At 37.7% G+C, this 23,971-nt stretch overlaps 1 protein-coding gene across 3 annotated transcripts; it reads left to right on the top strand.

The window, feature by feature from the left end:
• Positions 1-1,329: 1,329 nt before the first annotated feature.
• Positions 1,330-20,996, top strand: LOC142152486 (programmed cell death 1 ligand 1-like). Of its 3 annotated transcripts, XM_075209184.1 has the most exons (8): positions 1,346-1,383; positions 2,703-2,740; positions 9,621-9,691; positions 11,424-11,783; positions 14,736-15,026; positions 16,527-16,628; positions 18,943-19,077; positions 20,063-20,996. In XM_075209184.1, exons 3-8 carry the CDS (start codon positions 9,628-9,630, stop codon positions 20,077-20,079), a joined length of 969 nt encoding a protein of 322 aa, XP_075065285.1. In that variant the 5' UTR covers positions 1,346-1,383; positions 2,703-2,740; positions 9,621-9,627; the 3' UTR covers positions 20,080-20,996. The 3 variants fall into 3 exon arrangements, with proteins under 3 accessions (XP_075065278.1, XP_075065285.1, XP_075065294.1); XM_075209177.1 differs by lacking the exon at positions 2,703-2,740 and having other exon boundaries at positions 1,330-1,383; XM_075209193.1 differs by lacking the exons at positions 1,346-1,383; positions 2,703-2,740 and adding an exon at positions 7,578-7,652.
• The last annotated feature ends 2,975 nt before the right edge of the window (positions 20,997-23,971 follow it).

Here is a 23,971-nt window from a genome sequence, read left to right on the forward strand (position 1 = left end):
ATATCAGGGTTGGGGGTGGAGGTGGTGCTGTGGGTCGAAATGAGTCAAAGTGGTGTGTGTGGCTGTATATGTGTGTACATATATATATATATATATATATATATATATATATATATATATATGTGTATATATATACATATATATATATATATATGTATATTTATATATATATGTGTATATATATATATATATATATATATATATATACTTATATATGTGTGTGTGTGTGTATATATATATATATATATATATATATATATATATATGTGTGTGTGTGTGTGTGTGTATATATTATATATGTATATATAAATATGTTCTCAGTGCTTAATCTGTGCACCTGTATCTGTATTTTGGCTTGTGTATTGTACTTGCAATCACAGCAGTGTAGTACCTTTAATATAGTTGGAAATTAGGGTGTGTGGACCAACCACCCCACTGGATATTTGTATATTTTGAAGGATGTGACTGGCATCTTTTTAGCGCAGCGCCCCACCCATCTATCCTTAGGTGTTTTTAATCAGGACAGTCTGGTGTTACCATGCCAATGAGGTAAGTCCCATATTATAAAACTATAAATTGTTAGTGTAGGTACCTACCTGAAAAAGGTCACCCCCACCTGGTAGATGGGCATCCACAATGTGATACCTCATGTTTATTCTAGAAATCACATTACAGAGTTTATATAACTGCACAGTTTAACTCACTCACTCTCTCTCTCTCTTTCTTTCTCTCTCTCTCTCTCTCTCTCTATATATATATATATATTTAATATGGCTTCTATTTTAAATTAAAAATGGAGCTATTAATGCAATTTGGGGTTGATGAGGTCTATTGATATATTATAGCGTAATCCCTTCCCGTGCGTATGGTAGCATACAATTGTTCATTGAAAAATGTTGAGAAGTATACACATGGGTGGCAATGGAAGCACAAGTCTTACACCCTGGCCCACTCATTTCTTAAAATGCCTTATGTTGATCTAATGTGAATACCCCTTGCAGGATTCTCTAAGCACAATGGGCACAAGCCTACAAAACAATTTTACGCCAGTCGCATTTTGAATTTGCGTTCAACTCCACTCAGGCTTCTAGTCTCAATAATCTGACAACAATCTTCATTCCAGTAACTTTTTACTGCCTTTCAGATAAAGTTCCAACAACTTTACAACAAATCGTCATTTTTTTATACAAAGGATTTCCTAAAACATAATTTTCCAACAATTCTTACTAATGATTTACGGCAAACATAAATACTCAGTGTTTCACAAATCATTACGTAATTTTACTTCCCCCTTTCTGTAATACTTATATATATTCTCATTTAAGGAAGCAGAGAACAGAGAAAGAAGAAACAATGAGTACACTGTGGCTGTAGATATAACTGGTAAGTTTACCATTATAGAATGTGAATACTTTCTTAGCTATTTGTGTATTATTCTTTTGGAAACCTTCCTCACCTTCTGTTATGAAAACATTCCATCAGTCTTGTATTTCTTCACTAACTGGTCATACTGGAAAATACAGACAGCTTAAGGAAATTCTCTACTCAGATACTTTAGCGTATGCACTTGTATATAGATTAACATCCCGTTATTTCTCATTGACAAGAATGGCTAACTAGGTTTACAAAGAAAACTGTTTTCTATTTCATTTATTCTGTGCTGTTTATAATCGTTTTGGAATAAACAATTTTTTAAATGAATTTTGTATGCTGCTTCCCCTTAGATAACATTACACCAAGGGGTAACATTGGATGATCACCCCAAATTTCAATATACAGGTACAATATGCTGCAAACTGTGCAGTATAGTATGACCATTGCTTTTGAATTCCATATGTATACAATCGCTAATCAACACTCGGGATACAGACATAGGGGAAATGTTTATTAAAAAACATTACTTATGTACATGAAGTGCTGTATGAAATTCACATTTTCTTTTTAGCATTTCTTAATGCTGCTGTCAATTGCATTATTTTATTTATCCCCTCAGTGTCCTGATATGTAATCGTGGATTGAATGTTGTGCCTATAATTAGGAAAACTAGACTAGGTACGTGCAACAACACTGCTGTGCTGATCACTAGGGCCAAGTAATATAGCCCACATAGATATACATCATAATATGTGATATAAAGTGCGTAAATACATTATATCTCAGAAGGGAACAGGGGCAATAACCATACTATAAATTTTAAAAAGTATAGAAGTACCAATGGGATTATTAAGTACATCTCCTCACCTTTACTGATAATTACCAAGAACGAACAGGATAGTTATAACAAAAGAATAGTATTACATACAGGGACTTATCTTCTAAACCTGGAACTCGTCATGGCAACCTGAAGGAGATGGTGACTATGCCACCTATGTATACTAGAATGTACTAAAATAATCCTCATGTATTAGTGCAGATGCTCAGACTGATATACTTGTCCCAGAAAGGGCAATAAATCAGATATCTTCAATAATCTCAGGTTATTTGCACAAAACATTAGCAGAAATGTAAAAGCGATGCCTCAGGAAAACCCTCTCGTATGCACACACACCGTGTTGTTATTTCTGTAACCTAGAGGAAGGAGGAAACTATCTGTCAAGCAAAGGTTTCCCTGTAAAGGTTTATATATTTCACATCTCTTCCTGCTTGGACTTTTCTCTTGTAATTTCCCACTTTATTCTAATACTATATATACATTTCAGCAGTTTGGCAACATATGAAAAGCTGAAGTGTAGGAAGAAAGGTGAGACTTCATTTTAAGTAGCAGACTGTATTACTCTTTGTCTGTAGCAGGGTGCTGTTACCTCAGTATATTCCTGTAGAATGGTCGGATGATTCTAGTCGATGTGACTCAGTTACAGAATAGGGTCATGTGACTGTTGCAGTCTGTTCATCACATTCCTTGTAGAGGACCTGTTAGTAAGCCTAACGTTCACACTTGTACAGATGAACAGGGAAACTAAAATCATTTGGAGGAATAATCGATTAATTAATTTGATGTAACTAACGTGTGGAGAGGGCTGGATGGATTTCTCAGACATGAAGGGCAAATAGACAAAACAAATAAACAGACAAATTCAAATATAATACATTGGCAATAGAAACAGATGTGATTGAGAGTTCCTTTAAAACACACTACAAAATAGATACTCTGCACTCTGAGATTACTAATATCAATGATCAAATTATGTTATATAAGTTGAGTATATTAGTATGTCAAAGAATTTTTAAAATGATATGATACATAGACTGAGGTAACTAGAGACACTGATTACAATTGTTAGGGACATCTCTATATAATGCATTTTGTAGGGTTGCAATGATTGTAAACTGACTGCATTTAAACTGCTCCGCTGATTACAGTTCCATCTGTTTTTATTTTTTATGATTAATCAGATGGTAAGCTTACAATAATCTATGGAGGAACAATGGACCTGACAAATACCCGGCAGGTACCTATCCCGTTGTACCACCTGCTAAAGAGTTGTGGCATAGCAAACTGGGGTGTGCACAGTATGGTCTTGAGGAATCTCCTTGGCTGATGGCGTTGTGGCCTTTGTAGATCAGCAGAATGGCCTAATAGACACGATTGTTGTTAGAGTTGGATGAAATGTTATTAGTATCTTATTCGGCAAATAAATCCTAATGTGCTGGGCACACTCCTCCGTCCCTCCACCCTGCACCGTTCTCCTCTGTACACTTACCAGCTAGTTCTAGCACTGGCTGATTACTATTTGGGTTTCTGTCATAGACTGACTGCCAAAGTTCAGTCCAGGACAGGACATAGCACAATCAGCAATTGTCTGATAGCTGCCATGAGCAAGATCCAGCTAGAGGAAAGAAGTCCTGTGGTTCTCTACACGTCTAAATATTAGACAAAATTATTTGAACTAAAGGTCCATTGAACATAAAATTCAGGTTGTCTTATATGTAAAATGCTATTAACATTCACAAATGGATGTGTAAGAGTTTCAAGGAGCAAACAGAAGAAATGTTAGTAAAAGTTTCAATTAAGGGGGGAAATTTTGTCCTATGCACGCAGAGCTGTTCCTCCCAAGAAGCAAAGTGAGAACCTCAGGCAGCACCCAAGGGTGCCAGAGATTAGGTTCTTAAGTGTATTCTGCATTAAAGTTTACATCACCTTTTCAAATTGACCTTATATATGTTCCACACACGGTATTGGGTAAAAATTTCTCACCTTCTGCCTCATTTTATGTTCTGGTGTTAACTGGAAAAGTGCACTCATTCTAAATGAAACTTGTTAGTCATTAACAGTTCTGCCAACATCGCTTATTTAACAGTAAATGTAGGTGAAAAAAACGATAGTTTCCGTTGAAACAGCATTTTCTTTCCTTAGTGAAAGAACAGTTAAGCAGATTTAATGCCTACATCACTATATTATTAACTTGTGCTATTATTGCTGTACAAAGAGTGTCTGCAGCCTGTAAACATGTATGTGTCATGGGCAGACATATATTTCTCTCACCGTGATAGCCCTTAATGTGGATCCTAATATCTTTGATGTGATGCAACATGTAAAAGCGTACAATGTGTATGATGCTTCTCCCCTTGGATCATCAGATAGCCCCTATAAATTTCCCCTATGAAATGCTAGCTAGGTGCTCAATATTCATGAAGCGATAATCTCCAAGGTTGAGCCTATAGTGAGAAAAAGTAGAAAGTAAGCTCATAGGACTAGTGGACAGGAGTCCAACAAAAAATCAACCTTAATTTATTATGCAGCAATGTATGTATATCGATAACATTTATGTATTTGGATGTAAACTAGTATTTGTATTCAGCAGTGAAATTGTCAAGGTCTCAGCAGTACTTACAATCGCAATGATGGCTGTTAGCTAGGGGGGTGGTAGAGAAGGTGAGCCTGCTAGGAATGGAATCTGGTAGAGCTTCATTTCCTGTCCTGCGCTAAGCTCCAACAGCCAATCAGAGTTCAGTGCAGAACAAGAAATGGAACTATAGCAGCCAATAATAGTGGCAGCTGATAGATAGACATTTTCCTGTAAGTCCCCTCTTCTCATCTTTGCTGCTCCAGTACAGTTAAGTGTGCATGTGTGGAGAGTGGGAGTAGGAGCATATTTCCTTCAGTGCCCCTTGGACTCCCATTACACCAATGTTTGTTTAAGTGATTTTAGCAGTTTCAGTCTTATTACTCCATGTATTAATATTGCGTTGGTCTCTTATTTACCAGCTTTGCAGATACACTCACGTTAAACTGTAATGTTTTTTGTATTATTAAAAGTTTTAATTTAATTATTAAAACTTTTAGTTTAACGTTAACTTTTTGCCCAACTTTGAATATTAACTTAAGGAGCTTGGCAATCTGCTGACATTGAATTTATATTAGCAAACAAAGCAAAAAAAAAAGCAAACCTAATAAAATGGACAATTTTCAGCATCAATATGACTGTCTGAACAGTTTTTTAACTAAAAAAAAGTTTTCTCTCATCAGCTATCCACAGAACAATCAAATGACCATATTACTAATCACTTCCTTTTTGACTTAGACCTTAGTCAAAACGCAAGATAATTTCTTCATATCTGAGAAATGATTCCATTGTGCTTTCCCAGTGCAAACTAAGAACTGGGACATTGAACTTTTGACATTGAAATGAATTCTCAGAAAATCATTTAATATTATATAAAGTAGCAGTAATCTAATTAATATTGAACCCCCATTTACTGAGGTTAAATTATATTTATGAATTTAGACTATAACTAAGCTAACATTGTAAAACAATATAGGACAAGAGAAGTTTTACAGCCAATTGTTCCAAGCCCAACTTCTGATACTTTCAGTAGTAAAATGTCTTCAATTAAGTAAATACAAAACATATTAGTGTCTTTAAAACCCCAAATAAGGATTTGTCTTAATCGGTGCTTGCACAACTGTGCCAACGTTCATGGATTTAAGGATGAAGATGGCGGCATTTGCCGAGGAGCAAGAGTTTGTACAGGCAAAGCCGAGGATTTGGGTGGACTGAGGTCATCCTTTGCAAAGTACGGAATAAGTGATCCTGTGCGACTGGTTTTGCGGCAGTGCAAAATCAAGATATCAATTTGGGGATCAAGATATTCAAAGAGACTGAGAGAACACGTTTTCAGAGGCATTATAATTTCCACTTCCCAAATTGACTAGAATTCTGCAGCAGTTCAGAAATAATATTGTTTCGGTCGTGTCCTTTACATTTAACGGGACCTATTTTGCACTGCCATATTGCCCTATGGATGAGAAGCACCTTTCCAGATGAACTTGAAGAAATTTGTGATGGTCACACTTGTGCCTCTGGAGATTTTTCAGCTTCTCCACACCTCTAGTTTGTGAAGGCGCTTCCTGAAAGAAGAGAGTAGGCATGCACCTTGCTGTACGCAGGCAGGCTGGACTGCTAAAGCATACTGGTGCAAAGCCTAAGCATGTTACATTGCATAACTGGTGACCTTTGTAAATGACCACCAGTGAATTGGTGCACGCCAAGAGAGCTCATAAAAATATTGTACTATACAACAGTGTTTAGTGGCACAAGACGATTATAGTGATGCTAAAATTAAACTAACTTTTTTGATGAACAAAAACCATACAAAGACTTTTGGTTTTGTGGATCTGCCTCAAAGGCATTTTATACATAGTTAATTGAACCACTGATTATTTCACTTCTGCTACTGGAACAAACATGCACTGTTGTTGATGACACACAACATTTATGACAAGCACTGGTCACGATGACTGTGAAAAACGAATTATAATTACAGGACTTGTTTTATGTTCGTAAAGGCAGAGGGTTGTATGTTTTTTATATACTACCACAAGCTCATCCCCCCGCTTTGCATACTGGAGCCTCTGGAATTAGATAGGGAAAGTTAATGAGAATGAATGAGACAGATTAAAAACAAGTTAAAAACTAATAAAATATTGACATAGTAAGCTTGAAGCATAGTGATTAGTATTATCCTTTATGTATAAATCACCAACAAGCTCAGTACATTGTCTTCAATAGACTTATAGAGGTAGCTGGATGTGCACGTTTCAGGGATTCTTTTTTAACCAAAAAATCAAGATACTTCAGTATTTTTAAATAAGAAAGTCTTAATAATTGCAATCTTATAACGCAGGCAACAAAGTGGGAAGACAAAGCATATGAATATTACAGATGCTGTAGCATTGGTCACAAGTAAAGCTAGGTACACACCAGGGCCGTAACGAGGGTGGTGCGGGCGGTGGCGTCGCCCAGGGCGCAAAGCCAAGGGGGCACAGCAGCTGCCCGCTACCTGCCTTCAGCCCTTAAGTTCCGCTTAAGGGCTGAAGAGAGAGAAAGAGAGATTTTAACTTACCAGAGTTTGATGTTTCAGCCGTTAAGTTCCGCCGTAGAACGCATGTGCGTTCCACTGACAGGAAGTTCGGCATTTGGAACGCAAGCTTCCCTCTCTATCCTCCTGCAGTCCCTGCTGGTGCTTCTAGCTTTCACTTTCAGAATGCAGAGGCTGCAGGTAGGGGAGGGGGAGGGTGACCTTTGTGCTACTGGTAACCTTTGAGCTGGGTGTTCATGTCAGGCTTCCAGACAGCAACAGAGCTCCTGCAAGCTGAGCATGTCCAGAGTGCAGTGAAAGTGACAGGTGGATGGTCATGACAGATGAACAAGGTAATTAATTGCTATAGTGTATATACACATATGGCATGCTGATTGGGTCTTTTTTTTTTCAGTTCTTAGTGAATCGCTAATTGTTACCTTTTCCTGCAGTGTGTACCCAGCTTTACAAATTACAAAGCTATATAGAATGTAGAATCTTATCTCTGACCAATCAGTTTAAAACTTTTACAGTCTGTCCATTTAAGCGAGAATCCCAAAATAAACCTTCTTACAACCATCATAATCATCATCATCATTTGTTTATATAGCGCCAATAAATCCGCAGCGTCGTACAGAGAACTCATTCACATCAGTCCCTGACCCATTGGAGCTTACAGTCTAAATGCCCTAATATAGACACACACAGACAGACAGAGACAGACTAGTGTCAATTTTGATAGCAGCCAATAAACCTACCAGTATGTTTTTGGAGTGTGGGAGGAAACTGGAGCACCCGGAGGAAACCCACACAAACACAGGGAGAACATACAAACTCCACATAGATAAAGCCATGGTCGGGAATCAAACTCATGACCCCAGCGCTGTGAGGGATAATCTTTACATTAGACATGTACATCGTAATCTCGGGGTATCAAAATATATTTCATCTTTAAGCAAGATGAATTCCCTCTAGCTAACAAAAGCTAGTATTTTAGGCATAGTTGTCTTTAAATACTATTGAATCAGAAAATCTAAAAAGGTACATATGAAATAGGAGGTACAGCTTCACAAAATATTAAAGGAGGTGCAAACTTCACTCAGTAGAAAGAAGTACCTGAATAATGGAATTACAGCTGCTAAATCTACATTTTTTTATATTTATTGGATATATAAACATAACATTTGTTTAGGCTTAGAAATGGGCCACTGATGCATAATTTGTCAAAATGTCTTTATGAAAATAATTTGTTGCTTTGTTTAGTAAAATCTGTTCAGTATGATCTTGTTAGTAGGATACCAGAAGAATTTGCTCAGTAGCACACATAATATTATTGCAATATTGTACTACATAGTGGTGTCTGGTGGAACAGGATAATTACAGTAGTGCCAATATTAGATCGTAACTTTGCTGAATAAAATAAACCATACCAAGATTTTTGTGGTAGATCTCCATTGGCTTTTCTCAAGCCAAACATAGGGACTCCAGGAGGTATATTTACTATACGGCAGGTTTGAAAAAGTGGAGATGTTGCCTATAGCAACCAATCAGATTATAGCAATCATTTATTTAGTGCATTCTACAAAATGAAAGCTAGACTCTGATTGGTTGCTATAGGCAACATCTCCACTTCTTTAAACCCGCAGTTTAGTAAATCTAGCCCTAGATCTTTCAATTTATTTAAATGATGTAAAAGGCAATTAGACATGTTTTCCTCTACATACCTATATTTAAACATTATGTTAAATCCTTTGATCAAGTACGATGAAGCTTAAAACCAACTTCAATTTCAATATATCTCCCATAGTACCAAGACAAAATACTCAAAAAGGCAAAATAAACTTTTTAGGATTCAATAGGTATAGTGATGTTGAAATATGAACTAAAGGAAGTAGGAAACAAAACTGTAACATTGAATAAAATCAATAAAATCTGTATTTTAGCAAGACTGAACATAAACAATAGCAGGAGCCTGGAAATTGTCAATTTAATATTTGCATTGTCACACAAAAATGACCTGTAACAAAAGGTACCAGTGTATGTCTTGAATACTTCATACTTGCGTCACAAATCCTTTGTTCGCCTCCAAAAAAAACAAAATATGAAATACATGTTTAAAAACTTGTAATGCTGGTTTCCATTTACACATCAACCACAGTAGTTTCCACTAGATGGGGTTATGTGATTATTTTTATAGTACCATGCAGTGTTATCTACAACTCAACCAACCCAGGACAGCTTATAGGACAGCACTATTGATTACATTTGTCAATCATAGAACTATGTAACAGGCATAGTACTTATACTATTTTGTGTTTTAGGCTCCAGATGGAATTACACACCGCTGTTCTGTATGCTGTCCTTTTGTGGAATTGTTGCACTATTCTTAACGGTAAGGAAACTATTACTTTTCTTCTAATTATTGTTAGACTTTGAGCTGCAAGACATTGATATTTTCACATTTTAAAATTTAATAAATCAGCATTATAGATACTATATGTAACATTCTTCTCTCTTTGGGGTGAAAACTGGCATAGTACATATTTTAATATTATAAATTATATATATATATATATATATAGTTTTCAGTCATTTGTTACCTGTTATTAAAAATTTTAGAATGCAGCAACGCCTTTATAACAAACTAAAAATCTAACAGCAGTTTTTCCTGCCTGAGAACTTCTACTGTGGTGAATAGGGGAAGCAGAGTGATATGAGGGATCAGACTATATCTTATCAAACTTGCTGGATAAATGTCTGCTGAAATTTCCAGATCTGTAGTTAGGTCACACTTGCCTATTCTCATGGAAGGTCCAGGAGACTACTGAATTCTGGGTAGGTCTCCCGGACTCCCAGGAGAGCAGGTCATGCTCCGGCACCCTAAGGCAGGATGGAAGCCTCCATGAATCCGGTGAATGGCGTCATTTGGCCCTGCCACCTGTGACAAAATTACGCCTTTGCGTCATTACGCTGCAGGGCCAAGATGACGCAATTCGCCACACCCCGCCCTCTTCCGTCCTCACACTTCAATTGGTGTAAAAAGTTGGCAAGTATGAGTTATGTTAGTAAAACTGTTGATATATGTATTTTTGGCAACAGAAGGTAATAGAAAGTTTAATAAAAATAATATGTAAATTACTGTATAGTGATAACAATTTGAAAATGAGCAGGCTTTTCCTTTAAAACGTGTGATATAATTTCATAAAACTTGTATGTCTTTTGCAATCAAAGATTGTAAATCATTGTCAATTAAAATGAATCACCATGAAGGAATTTATCTGCTGCCTCCTACACAGTGAGGTGCTATGACTGTGCCTACCTAAGAGGATATGACATAATCATCCCTGATTGAAGTAGGCTCAGATTAGCTATAAAAGTTACTTGGAGTATCCCACTCAAGACACTTGAGCTTGAATAACATGCTTGAAAAAGCATGGAAAATATTTCCTGTCACACGGCATGACGTTAGAGGGGAGCCACATACTTCTCCCATGTTGTACTCCCTCCTGTACGTGAGTGGAATCACAGTGTGGCCACCGCAAACAATCCTCAGTATCTGGCACTTTATCAGTAATACTTGACGGATGAGTGGTCACTAGTATTAATTACCAGTCGTTATTAGACAACATCTAGCATCTTACATTTTGCTAATAAACAACACTTTGTGACTCAACCAAACTTGATATTTACAATAATACAATTTGTCTACAATAAAAAGTCTGTTTCAGGCTTTTTAAGCCAGTTTTTATTCTTTTGCTTTGTTACAAAATGAAGCATTTAGAAACCCCCCTCTACAAATCCTGCATTTGCCCCTGAAAGTGATGTACATTAGATGGGATTATAACATTAAAACTGAACAACAAACGTAACATTGGATAGTTAAACTCTTCTAAGGTTCTCCAGAAATGTGCTGTTAATGGGACTCCAGCGCTAACAGACCCTTATTTCATATGTAAACAGTTATCCTAGAGTATAAAAAGTGACTGTCCCTCACTCCACTAGCAGGACATGACCAACCCCAGGAAATCCTGCATCTGCCCCTGAACTTAGACAGTGAAGCCAGTGCCGTATGGTTGGAAAATATATCACCATTTCCTGACATGATTATACATTTTATATTTCAGCATTATTTACTGTGCAGGCCAGGAAATCTCACTACACTGTGGAGTATGGGGGTGAAGTCACCATGGAATGTAATTTCCCAGTAAAATCCAAGTCTGATGTTGGAAATATGAATGTTTTATGGAAACACATCACAGATAAAGAGGAAAGCGTAGAAGTAGTGAAGTATATAAATGGCAAGGATGTTCAAGTATTGCAAGACAAAGACTACAGAGGAAGAGTGAAACTTTTATCACATGAACTGTACAAGGGCCGTGCCATTCTGCAAATAAGCAATGTGAAGATTACTGATGCAGGCCAATATTTTTGCATTATATCTTCTCAAGGATCAGACTATAAAACCATTAATCTGGAAGTGCAAGGTAATGTGTATTCCATCACCTGAGAGTCTTAATATTCACATATATAGTTACATAATAAGATTGAAAGAAGAACAGGACCTTCAACTTTTCATAAATTCTAATTGAGGTGATCCAGTGGAAGCACGGGCAGCACGGTGGCCTAGTGGTTAGCACTTCTGCCTCACAGCACTGGGGTCATGAGTTTGATTCCTGACCATGGCCTTATCTGTGTGGAGTTTGTATGCCCTCCCCGTGTTTGCGTGGGTTTCCTCTGGGTGCTCCGGTTTCCTCCCACATTCCAAAAACATACTGGTAGGTTAATTGGCTGCTATCAAAAATTGACCCTAGTCTGTCTGTCTTTGTCTGTCTGTGAGTGTGTATGTTAGGGAATTTAGACTGTAAGCCCAATGGGGCAGGGACTGATGTGAGTGAGTTCTCTGTACAGCGCTGCGGAATTAATAGCGCTATATAAATACCTGATGATGATGGAAGGCCAAACAAAACATCCATTGTGGTCACCAATTTAGCCTCACATCGGAAAAAATAAATTTATTCCTGTTAATTAAAATAATCTAGTAATTTTTTATAAATAAAAAGACATTGCAAACATTTTTAATTCCATACAGTAAAGAATATGATCAATAATCATGCGTAGTAATTTTACACAGCCATATTATGAATTATGGGCTATTTAATAATGCATTCTGTTATGATAGACAATGCTTCCACCATGTGTTGTTGAGTGCTGAAGTTAATCCTCAATGCTCAATTGCTATTATGGAATTCCCATTTGAGAATTGGATACCTCATAAATCTGATACAAGTTCTGGAACTTTCATAGAGTTTACTAATTGTTGTATGCCAGAAGCTCAGTGTTTTCACAGCCTGCTATAAGCAGAGAAATAGAGTTTGAGATTGCTGAGTTTGATATGTGAGTGTTCAAAGAGTCCATGTGCCACTAGCCTAAAACTGGCCACAAACTATATAATCAACCTAAATCTTTAATTTGGACAATAACTGCACACACATGTCTATGACTTCCTTGGTCATTGACCAAAATTCTATCTACTCTGATTAGATCAGACAATCATTTTTAGTCCAAAAACAGGAATTTTAGCAGATTTTGTCCAAAATAGCTAGATTGGTAAAAATAAAAATCAACATGTACTGTATGTGGCTAGCTTTACAAGACAGATGATTATTCTGCACATAAGTTTCCTTTCTTAAATGAAATCCCTTCTCTAACAAGCCTTGAGACTTTATGTACTCCATTAACAAGATAGGACATGTTACCATCCCCCCAGTTATGAATTTTAATTCACTAGCTAACCTAGTGTGCCTTCTGTACTGTAACTTAATGAGTTCTACCTCCACTCTCAAATTTCCAATATTTCCCATATACAGATAAGCTTTGTGCATCCACATATCTACTAAGAAATAGTGACAACTGTTAACCATTTATAGGAGGAAATCCGGAGGTCCTCATTCTATAGTAGGAAATCACAAGTGTCACAGGTATCTAGCTGCTGTTTTAAGAAGTCTTGAGTCCTCTTATATTAAGAGTTACTAAGTCTCACATCTTCCTGCAAGAAATTGTGTAGCTCACCTCCTACACTACAATAAAGTGTGAGTCCATCCTCCTTGTACTTAAAGGTTGGGAATGTTCACCTACCCACTAAGGAATCATGAGTTTCATCTTCCTTTATCTTTATCTTATCTCGTTAGTCACCTTATTCTGAGAAGTCTCTCTTTGTTGGCTCATTTAATTGTTAAAAAGTCCCAAAGTCCTATATTTATAAACTGTGTTCCACGTTTCATTTCCCTAAACAATTACTCTGCAAGAACTGCTGCTGGTAATCATAGTTAAATGTGCACTCTTTCCTGAAAATGAAGGTTGCTCAGCAGATGTAAAAATAGTCGCAGTGATTTCTGGTTTTACAATATACAATATAATCCTTGTGCTGTTCCTCATGTTCTTTATGCTATTCATAACATGTCTAAATCAGCAGCTGTCGGATGCATTATGTATACAACCCCTCTCTCTTTAGTCTCTTCAGCAAGGTGCCATAAGCATCGCCTAGATATCTTGTATAGTGTGAGCAGAGACAGAGAGTTATCTTGGGGTTTGTAAGAAATTAAATGGGTTATTGTTATATAACTAATGTTATCCTTACAGCAATGTATGCTAAATTGATATAGGTTTGGTGATCATTCATGAAACACACAATTAAAGGCACCTTGCTGTCAACTATTACATGACAAACACGTTTTGATACATGAAAACTATCTTACCCTGTCCATCTTGCTACAGTACAGTACATCTAGTGCACATAATATGTGACCAGCCAATTGCTCAAGCTACTGTTGTCAGTAGGTGCTGAATTTAAAAGTAAATTCAGATGTCTTTTTACTGACGTCACTTGTTTCTCTGTGTCTGCTGCCTATTAACTGCCTGATCATCTGTTACCAATCTGGCCTTTTTCTTACCACCCCAACCTGCACAATAGCTTGGCCTGTATTCTGACTCCAAAACTGTGCTCTGGTCCTGATCCTGTGTCTGCCTTTACCTGCCTCCAACTTCATCTCTGTCTGTCCTATCTTCTACTGCTCCATGCACTGTCACATGCTGCCTAGTTGGGTTAGCCTAGGCACTAGGGCCATCATTAGGTGCCATGCCCCATATGAGCCGGCACCAACTACAGACAGAAAGGTGGGCCCATTATTCGTGCCTGTGACAGTTATAATGTACACTTGTTCAATTTATTGCTGTTTTTTAAACTATAATTTGTAAGTCAAAAATGAAGTCATAGAAAAGAGATAAGGACTAGTACAATATTAAGGGTTTTTTTTAATTCTAAGACAAGAGAACATACTTTTTTTTAAAAAATAAATCTGAATTGTTAAATAGTTGTAGTAGTTATGGTTTAATATGTAGTAGTATTTATAGTATCATGCTGTTCTTTTCCCCCCCAGCTCCATACAAGGAAATAAAAACAGGAGTCACAGATGTCGTCACTCTCTCAGGACAGACAATGAAAGAGATTTCCTGTCAGTCATATGGATATCCAGAGGCTGATGTCACCTGGCTGAGTGATAGAGGGAACATTAGTGTGGTACATAACACCAGCTACACACTAACTGCTGATAGACTGTTTAATGTCACCAGTGTCATCAGAATGTTCGATGCAGCGAATATGACGTTAACCTGCAGATTTTGGAACAAAGCAGTTCAAAATTCAACATCACTGACATTTACCTTCCCAGGTACTTACACCTATCCGTTGTTGTTTTTTTAACCTTTATAATATATAATATGCATCCTGCCAACTCACAGGAGCGTGGATGCTTTGCAGAACATATTATATAGGAATAGTCTTAAAACCAATGTAAAGAGTCACAATAAATCTAATTTGAACACCTGAAAGTCTTAATAAAAGGAAATACTTTTCCTGCCAGGCTTGGATTATTCAAAAGGCAACATAAACAAGAGAAAGAAATATTATTCAGAAAATTGATAATGCCCCCTTTATCCTGGAACACAGAATCACAAATACAAAGAATACCCAGAAAGCCAGAAATGGGGCCACTATAGGAGGTTTTTCTAGCACCACTTTATAATTAGAGTGGAAAAAAAAGCAATGTAGCCAAAAAATAAATAAAAGAAACCTGGTAAAAGTGTACTAACCACATGCTATTAACTTGGATAGAAAATGTTAAGAAAACCAACACCACATCCTGAAGGTTATTTTCTAACATTAAAATCAATGTTTCTGTGTTTCTATTGCCCTGCTACAGCCACTCCCTATCATGTGATTTGCTACATGACATTCATGTAATTGCTGAAAATTAGTCCTGTGTCTGAAATACATTGAGACTAAATAATAAAATATAATATTTTGACCACTCGCTTAAGTATATCAACTATTTTCTGTAAAAGTAAACGGGTGGGAGTAGATTTATGGGGTGACTTTACAGTTAAAGTCTTGGAGACCACTGCCATTATCTTGTGAATATTAAAGGAAATTAAATGCTAAAATATATGATGTTTAAAAAACAGTACACCATAAAAGCGTCACAATAAGTTTTCAATTATGTCATTGTCTGTTAGTATTAATTAAGTTACAAAAGTGATTCTTATATTGTAGACAAAGTCAGACAGAGGAAATTACTTGTTCCTGTCTTGGAATATATTAAATGTTAGTATTAGTAAAAAATTTACCAGTAGAGGTCTATGTTGTAACTGTTGTAATAATACTGAAAGCAAAAGCTGTCTGTGTCTGTCTCGGATGATGGGATTAAGCAAGAAAGGAAAAACCCTTCCACTTCCTTATACTGAAAATTGGGAAATAATAAGTAATTAAAAGATAAAGAGCTATCCATCAATTTTATATGTGTTTCCACTACCTGTAGGCATGAAATACACATACTCCAATGGAATTATTCTACATGCAGGAGGCATGATGCAATTGTCACTGTGTTTCATGCATCTGAAATCATTTCTTTGTGGCCATTAGTATGCGTCTTTCTTATGTGTGTTTCCCATTTTAAATGACATGACTAATTCCACTTTAGTAGTGTTTCTGATACTAGGTCAAGTGCTATGGTAATGATAATAACATTTCACTGTGGTCATGTACTGCACTGTGGGCTCTGCACTGCATAGCTACACCCATGTAGAAAATGTATCAGTACTTTTACTACTGTGATGTACTGCACTATAACTATATCATTCTGATGGATTTACTATGTTTTATACTGTTTCAGTTTCAGAAACTACCAGTAATGAGAATAGTGGAGAATGGATATTGCCTGCTGTCATAGTCACAATATTAATTGTATTAACTGTTATTGCGATAAAGATGCATGGTAAGTTCATTAATATTTTTTCATGTAATTTTATTTTACTGTGAAATGTTTAGTGTTGATGAAAATGTAGCTAATTTATAACACCACTATTAAAAGCTAGTGCAAAAAAAGTCCGTGACCCATAGAAACCATTCATATATTCACTTCATTTATCTATCTGAAAGGTTTGCCGCATATAGAAGTGTTTTTGACAATTTTCCTACATCAGTTTTACAAGAGGCTCATATCACTACTGTTTGTGGTAGGGGTATCCTGCTCCTTCTACTATAAACCCTTCAGCCTGTGGCTACCCCTTGCCTCCATTAGTGCCCCTGCCAAAACTATGAAGAAGAACACAAACAACATTTTGTAAAATGTATTTACAAGTTCCTTCCTGAAAAAAAAAAAGGCTAATTTCTTAGGGGGGAATTCAATTGGCCACGTTAACGCAGCCTGCGCACTAATATCAATATTACGGTAATAGTGCGTGTAATTACCATTAATACAGTCATTTCCACGACAGCTTTTAAAGCCGGGTTAATACACTTACCGTGGCGGTATTCTGGAGGGAATCCCCCCTTAGAGCGTTTTTTTGCAACATGTTCCTTTGTGTAGTTTGTGATCTTCTTTATCCCTGCTCTATTTGACCTTTGCTGGTTCAGTTGCTCATTAGCACTAGGCCTTAAAAATCTGATTACTTCAGCATCTCCAATTACTGGAAATTACTGTGCCACAAATTGCTGTGCCACGCTTCATCAAAACCACACAAGGACAGGTCACTGCTTCCTGCAAGATCAACACACTCATATTCTGAAATGCACTGTTCTGCTGTGAGCAGTTGATAAGCTGATTGGCTATAGACTGTTCTATCCCCACCTGCTTTTTTTTTATAACATTTATAGATCACCAAATATTTTGTGGTTCGCTGAAAATATTCTCCATACCCATCATTGATTTGGCTGAATGTTTATCTGGAGCTTAAAGCCTTGAATTTAAAGAACTTGAAATTACAAAAAGATCTTTCATAATACCCACGGAATGAAGTAACGCATACTTGCCAATTTTCCCGGAATGTCCAGGAGACTCCCGCATTTTGCGAGAGTCTCCCGGACTCCCACGCGAGTGTGGCAATCTCCCGAATTCTGCCCACTTCACTAGTGAAGTGGGCAGAATTAGATCCCAAACACCGCGATTCCCGGTGAATCGCGGCGTTTGGCGTTTGCGTCATGACGTCACAGTGGGCGGGGCCAAAATGCTGCGATTTGGGCCGTCCAGCCCCCCTCCACTGGCTGGCTCCCGGAAGGGAGCTGAAGAAAGTCGACAAGTATGAAGTAACGTCTCATGCATACTGCACTGAATAAAAGAGAATGAAGGTGGTTTTTACTGCAGTTTTAACGTTTGTTTGTTTCAGCATTTTATTTACATCTGGGAGAAATGCTGGTAGTGAATGAGGCAAAAATAAGCTGTCTAAGGACTGCCTATTCCCCATATAAATAAAATATGGAAACATGTATTATTTGTTCACAGTACAGGAGCGAGGGAGGAGATTTGAGGAGAGTTGCATCACTGGTGCTGAGCTAATACAGAAAATAATTCGAAAAACAAAACGTTAAATATTTATTTTACCTTCTTTTTTTGCTAAAATAAATGTTTTAATGTTTTTATTACTAAACATTTAGCAATAGTGATAATAATAAGCAATAATGGTAAAGATATTCATCTGATAATAACAGAAGGAGGATGGGAGACACTCAGCTGTACACACAAGAATAATGTTCTGGTTGGCAATAAAGATGAGCTGGAACACTTGTCCACATGTGTTGGTCCCTATATAATAATGGTGTTTGGAAAGTTGTATTGGACCATTGCTTCCACAGAACAGGCAGACGTTAGGTCACGGATGACATTTGTGCAACTGCAAATGCTTAAGATTAGCTGGTAGCCAGGCACTGGGCTGAACACAGTGTAGTGAGTTTCATGCATGCTCTGCTTGTGTATAATGTAAAAGTAGAAATCATTAAAGCCACTGCTTAGAAATTAATGAGTACAGGGATCGTGTGATACAATGTGACCAAATTTTGTAACTGTACCCTGAAATTAGATATTATATTTTTTCTATTTAAAATGTTTTAATTGTTTGCTCGCATGCAACAACTACTGTAAATACATAATGCTTCTAGTTTTGACATTTCCCATAAATATTATATGTACATTTGTCACATAATATGCTATAAGGTAAACCTCATCTGTTATCATAAGTGAAGAGACCTATTTTATAAAAAAAAAAAATGACACAGTTTTGTTTGTACTTTATATTGTGTTTTCATATTTTCAGATCGCTGCACAAGGTTTTCTGCAAAGGCAAAAAACATATACAGCAACATACCTACAAATGCAACTCTCAATAACGACACCAGTGTCCCATCTACAGGCACATGTTCTGGTTACATCTCTGAACATACCGCATTAGGTAAATAAAACACTGCAACATTTTAAAAATGTACTCTCTCGAAAAAAATAGAAATGATCAGCACATACTATACATTTGTATTGAGCTAGTGTTACTCTTTTGATAGTATAGTTTGCTGACTTCATGTTACAGAAAGCAAGAAATCAGTGGTCAACACGGTAGATAAGGTACAGACCTCTATAACCAGCATCTAGCCTGTGACAAGAAGCATATTCCACGTTCAGTTATGTTATAGAGGGTGTGCACACCTTTATTGTATATGATTTACTAAATGATTTGTATAAGTAAGGTCCCCCAACTAACGCATAGTACATCAGTGTTATTTGCAACTTAAGAGATCTAAAGGGCAGCACGGTGGCCGACCATGGCCTTATCTGTGTGGAGTTTGTATGTTCTCCCTGTGTTTGCGTGGGTTTCCTCCGGGTGCTCCGGTTTCCTCCCACACTCCAAAAACATACTAGTAGGTTAATTGGCTGCTATCAAAAAATTGACCCTAGTCTCTCTCTCTCTCTCTCGATCTGTGTGTGTGTATGTTAGGGAATTTAGACTGTAAGCCCCAATGGGGCAGGGACTGATGTGCATGAGTTCTCTGTACAGCGCGGAATCAGTGGCGCTATAAATAAATGGTGATGATGATGATGATGATAAGAGGTTAAAAGGTCCAGTGCACACAGCTATCTTACCAAGACAGGTGAAAGAGTAGGAACATGGTAAAATTACAATAATATAATATTACCCCAGTCACTGTAATCTGCTTTTGTTGGCCTATGATATGTTAATCTAAAATTTCTAGAGAAGTTGTAGTTCCCCTTTGTCCATGTGAAGGGTTGCATGCACAGCAAAAACGATAATCCTACCCCTTGTTACACTAAAAAAATATACTTTGCCATATTCATTTTAGTAAATGTTATACTGCATCAAATTTCCATTTTGCTAAAAATAATAGTCTTTGTACTGATTTTAATAAGAAACATTTCCTTTGCAGATGTAGAAAACACATAATACAAGACTTTGGCTGAACAATTCCTTGCAAATCGCAAACCAATGATGAACACTGATTTACGCAGCTGAGCACTTTATCAGAGGAGAATGATTACTTGAAAGTTTTTTTTTCTGGCGGGTCCAGAACATTGGTCACTGGTTCTGAACTTTATTTTTGTTATGCTTTTTTTGTTTGTAATTAATGAAATTTAATTTGTAAAATACTGTTCCTAACAAATACATGCAATGTCCTAAGTGTTCCATGTTTACTTGCATCCACTTTCTGCTAAAGTTAAAATGACTTAAGTTATTGATTTGTAAGAGTAGTAAAGGATGCTACAGCTTTTAATCAAAAATACAATGCAACATACACAGAATGCTGTTTTTGCACTATTTGCACTTATTATTTGTTATCTTATATCAAACCTTGTACCATTAGAGGAAATCTATGCTGTTTTTATTACAAATGACATTTTGTATGTTTTGAGCTTTGTGTTACACTGGGGAAAGTGACTTAGTAATGCACCCCTCCACCAACGTGCACCCAACTATAAATATTGCACAGGAGCCAATCTCTTTCTAGCTGTGTCTGGTGTAAAATTCATGTGTCTTTGTGGAGTGGAAATGGCAAAGCATGGGTCTGCAGAACTAGGAACACCCATAAGTTTAGTCAGCACTTATCAAGAAACTCCTTAGCTCCGGCCACTCCCCCCATTTGTTGGTGCAAACTTTGGAATTTCTACAAATGCTATCATCTTGGCCTGCAAATAATAGTGAAGAATGCCTCCAAAGATAAATTTGCACTGTGCTTCAGTGTAAATGACCTTCACCAACTGCAACTTCTTATATTGGCAAACAAAATATTCTTGTGAAGTGAGTAATATATTGTATATAAATGTATAACAGTTGTGTTTTTTGTATAAGAAGCATACAAATCAGATTTTGTTTGTATTTATTTTTTTATAAATGACATATTTTCTTAACAATTTGTTATTTCTCTATTTCACACACACATTTATTTTCTAATTTCACGTAGATGGCTATCTTGCAGGGTCTTTTCATAAGGAGAAGTGATCTGACAAGTATTAATTAATTAGGCCAGCTTTACAAAACTGCAACATTGTTTTAGCGGAAGGCAAAAAGGATACAAAAAATGTTTCACATTGCAGTTGTGCCTTGTGACGCGCAAAGGTGTTTCATTAGTGTCACATTATAAAGCATACTTTCTATTGTTTGGCATTATATGTCAAAGCTTTATTTTAGTTGAGTTAAGCTAATAATACTCTTTAATTGTATCTAATTTAAAATACAATTGTATAGGACAATTAATGTCAGAAGAAGCTCAATATAATTTTAAAATTTACAAATATAGACTAATAAAATAGAAAAATCGATTTTACAGAGAAAAGTCACAAATATATAAATATGAAAATATTCATAGTTTAATGCAGTGGTTCCCAAACTTTTGCAGTTCGTGGCACCCTTAGAGTCTCCAAATTTTTTCAAGGCACCCCTCCAAACTAATTACTGAGCAGTCCTGTTTTAGAAGTAGTTGGGTCAAAAAATTGTAATAAGTACTTAGGTCAGAACAGAAATACTTATTTAGTTGTATGCAAAAATGCCCCCTCTGCCACCAGACACTCTGCCCCCTCTGCCCCCAGGCACGCTGCCCCCTCTGCAGCCCTCTGTCATGCTGCCCCCTCTGCAGCCCTCTGTCACGCTGCCACCCTCTGCTGCCCTCTGTCACGCTACCCCCTGTCACGCTGCCCCCCTCTGCTGCCCTCCGTCACGCTGGCCCCCTCTGCAGCCCTCTGTCATGCTGCCCCCTCTGCAGCCCTCTATCACGCTGCCCCCCTTTGCTGCCCTCTGTCATGCTGCCCCCCTCTGCTGCCCTCTGTCACGCTGCCCCCTGTCATGCTGCCCCCCTCTGCAGCCCTTTGTCACGCTGCCCCCCTCTGCTGCCCTCTGTCACGCTGCCCCCCTCTGCTGCCCTCTGTCACGTTGCCCCCCTCTGCTGCCCTCTGTCACATTGCCCCACTCTGCTGCCCGCTGTCTCCCTCTGCTGTCACGCTGTCCCCCTCTGCTGCCCGCTGTCCCCCTCTGCTGCCGTCTGTCACGTTGCCCCCGTCTGCTGTCACACTGTCCCCCTCTGCTGTCATGCTGTCCCCCTCTGCTGCCCTCTGTCACGCTGCCCCCCTCTGCTGCCCGCTGTCCCCCTCTGCTGTCACGCTGTCCCCCTCTGCTGCCCCGCTGTCCCCCTCTGCTGCCCCGATATCAGGCTGTCCTCCTCCGTTGTCACGATCCTTCTTACTCTGCCCCGCGCCAGCCATAAAAAAAAGAAAGAACACAGAAACTTACCAATCCGCGCGGCGCCGGGACCCAGCAGCCTCCTCTCTCCCACAGCTGTCACTGAATATCGACGTTAGTGACAGCTGCATGAGAGAGGAGGCTGCTGGGTCCCGGCGCCGCGCGGATTGGTAAGTTTCTGTGTTCTTTATTTTTTTTATGGCTAGCCCGCGCCACCCCAGTGACAGCGTCGCGGCGTACACTTTGGGAACCGCCGATTTAATGTTTGGATATATACATTTTCTACAGATAGAAAACCTTAGGGGGGTATTCAATTGTTAGCGAGTTCCGCTAAATACTCGTGCTCTAAAAAAACAAGGCGACGCGTTTCGTCAGATATACAGACTTTCTCAAGCAGTCTGTATATCAGACGAAAGGCGTCGCCTTGTGTTTGCTGCCTGAATTGTCAATTAGACACTGTTCGTGCACTGATGGGAAAGAATTGTTCTTTGCTTGTGACAGAACTTCTATCTATTTGTGTTGCTATTTTCGCTATGCTTATATCATCTGAGTTATTGTGAGCCTAACAAAGGGATAAGTTAGTTTGTATCATAAACGGAACCCTTGGTCACGTGACTTGAAAAGCTTATCCGGATTGGTGCGCACCGAAGAGGACCTTTAATCTGTCTCCGGATTGCTCCATTAAACAGTGGCTTAATATAGCATTGCTCCTTGATGTGAGGACATTATCCGCTGGGGGTAAGAATACACATATATCTATATATCTTATGTGGAGGGACGCGATGTCTGCCGATGTTTAGCCGTCCAGATGGTAAGAAGCTTTCATCTACCACATATCCTTACTACTCTTAAACCCCAGCTGCACGGATATTACTTGTATACGGACATATGAATATACAATTACCTTTGTGACATTGAAGTTATTGTATTCGTCTTCACTAAAAGAGGCAACATCGCGATATTAAAGTTACTATACTCCTCTTTATCAAAAGAGACAACTTCTGTTTCTACAGATGATTTATTGGAATTGACATTCTATTGGTTTTCTCCACGGCTGCTTAGGATTTCCCAAGGGTTACTAGCATCTGCAAATGTAATTGATTCAGCTGTTGGATACCCTCATCTAACTGGATACTGTCTAATAAGGGTTAAATATATATTGATGCAATGTTTTTCTCTTTTGAAAGCCATGTGATGATTGTTTTATGTCTTGCTTTTTACAAGCATAATTTGTATCTATATCTTTATATATTCTATATGCTATTACTGTTATAAGATCACTATTTAATGATCTATGAAAGCTTTACATTGGTTGCTCTCACATGATCTGATTTAATAAATGTTTTATCAGGCAATTCCTGCGCAACTCTCTTTTTGTTGTCGTTGTATTTTTATGGAGGTTTGACACTACCTCCTTTTTGAGTTGCTGCATTTATTGCCTAATATTTAATAACATATAGATTACTATTTGGGACCTATTAGCGCCAGAGACTTAGTTGTTTTCGACATATTTAAAATAAACTATAATGTCTCTTTAGCCACATGTATTCAAACACTGCATTTGTACTCTGGTGAGCTAAGGAACATAAACCAGGGCTATAAAAAG

The sequence above is a fragment of the Mixophyes fleayi genome, chromosome 1 (genome assembly GCF_038048845.1).
Source record: "Mixophyes fleayi isolate aMixFle1 chromosome 1, aMixFle1.hap1, whole genome shotgun sequence".
Lineage (NCBI taxonomy): Eukaryota > Metazoa > Chordata > Amphibia > Anura > Limnodynastidae > Mixophyes > Mixophyes fleayi.

Excerpts from the sequence above, each read along its gene's own strand:
- LOC142152486 (XM_075209177.1), top strand. The coding sequence starts at position 9,628 with ATGGAATTACACACCGCTGTTCTGTATGCTGTCCTTTTGTGGAATTGT. Across the intron at positions 11,784-14,735 it reads CATTAATCTGGAAGTGCAAG|CTCCATACAAGGAAATAAAA; the intron begins GTAATGTGTATT and ends TTTCCCCCCCAG. Across the intron at positions 16,629-18,942 it reads TATTGCGATAAAGATGCATG|ATCGCTGCACAAGGTTTTCT; the intron begins GTAAGTTCATTA and ends TCATATTTTCAG.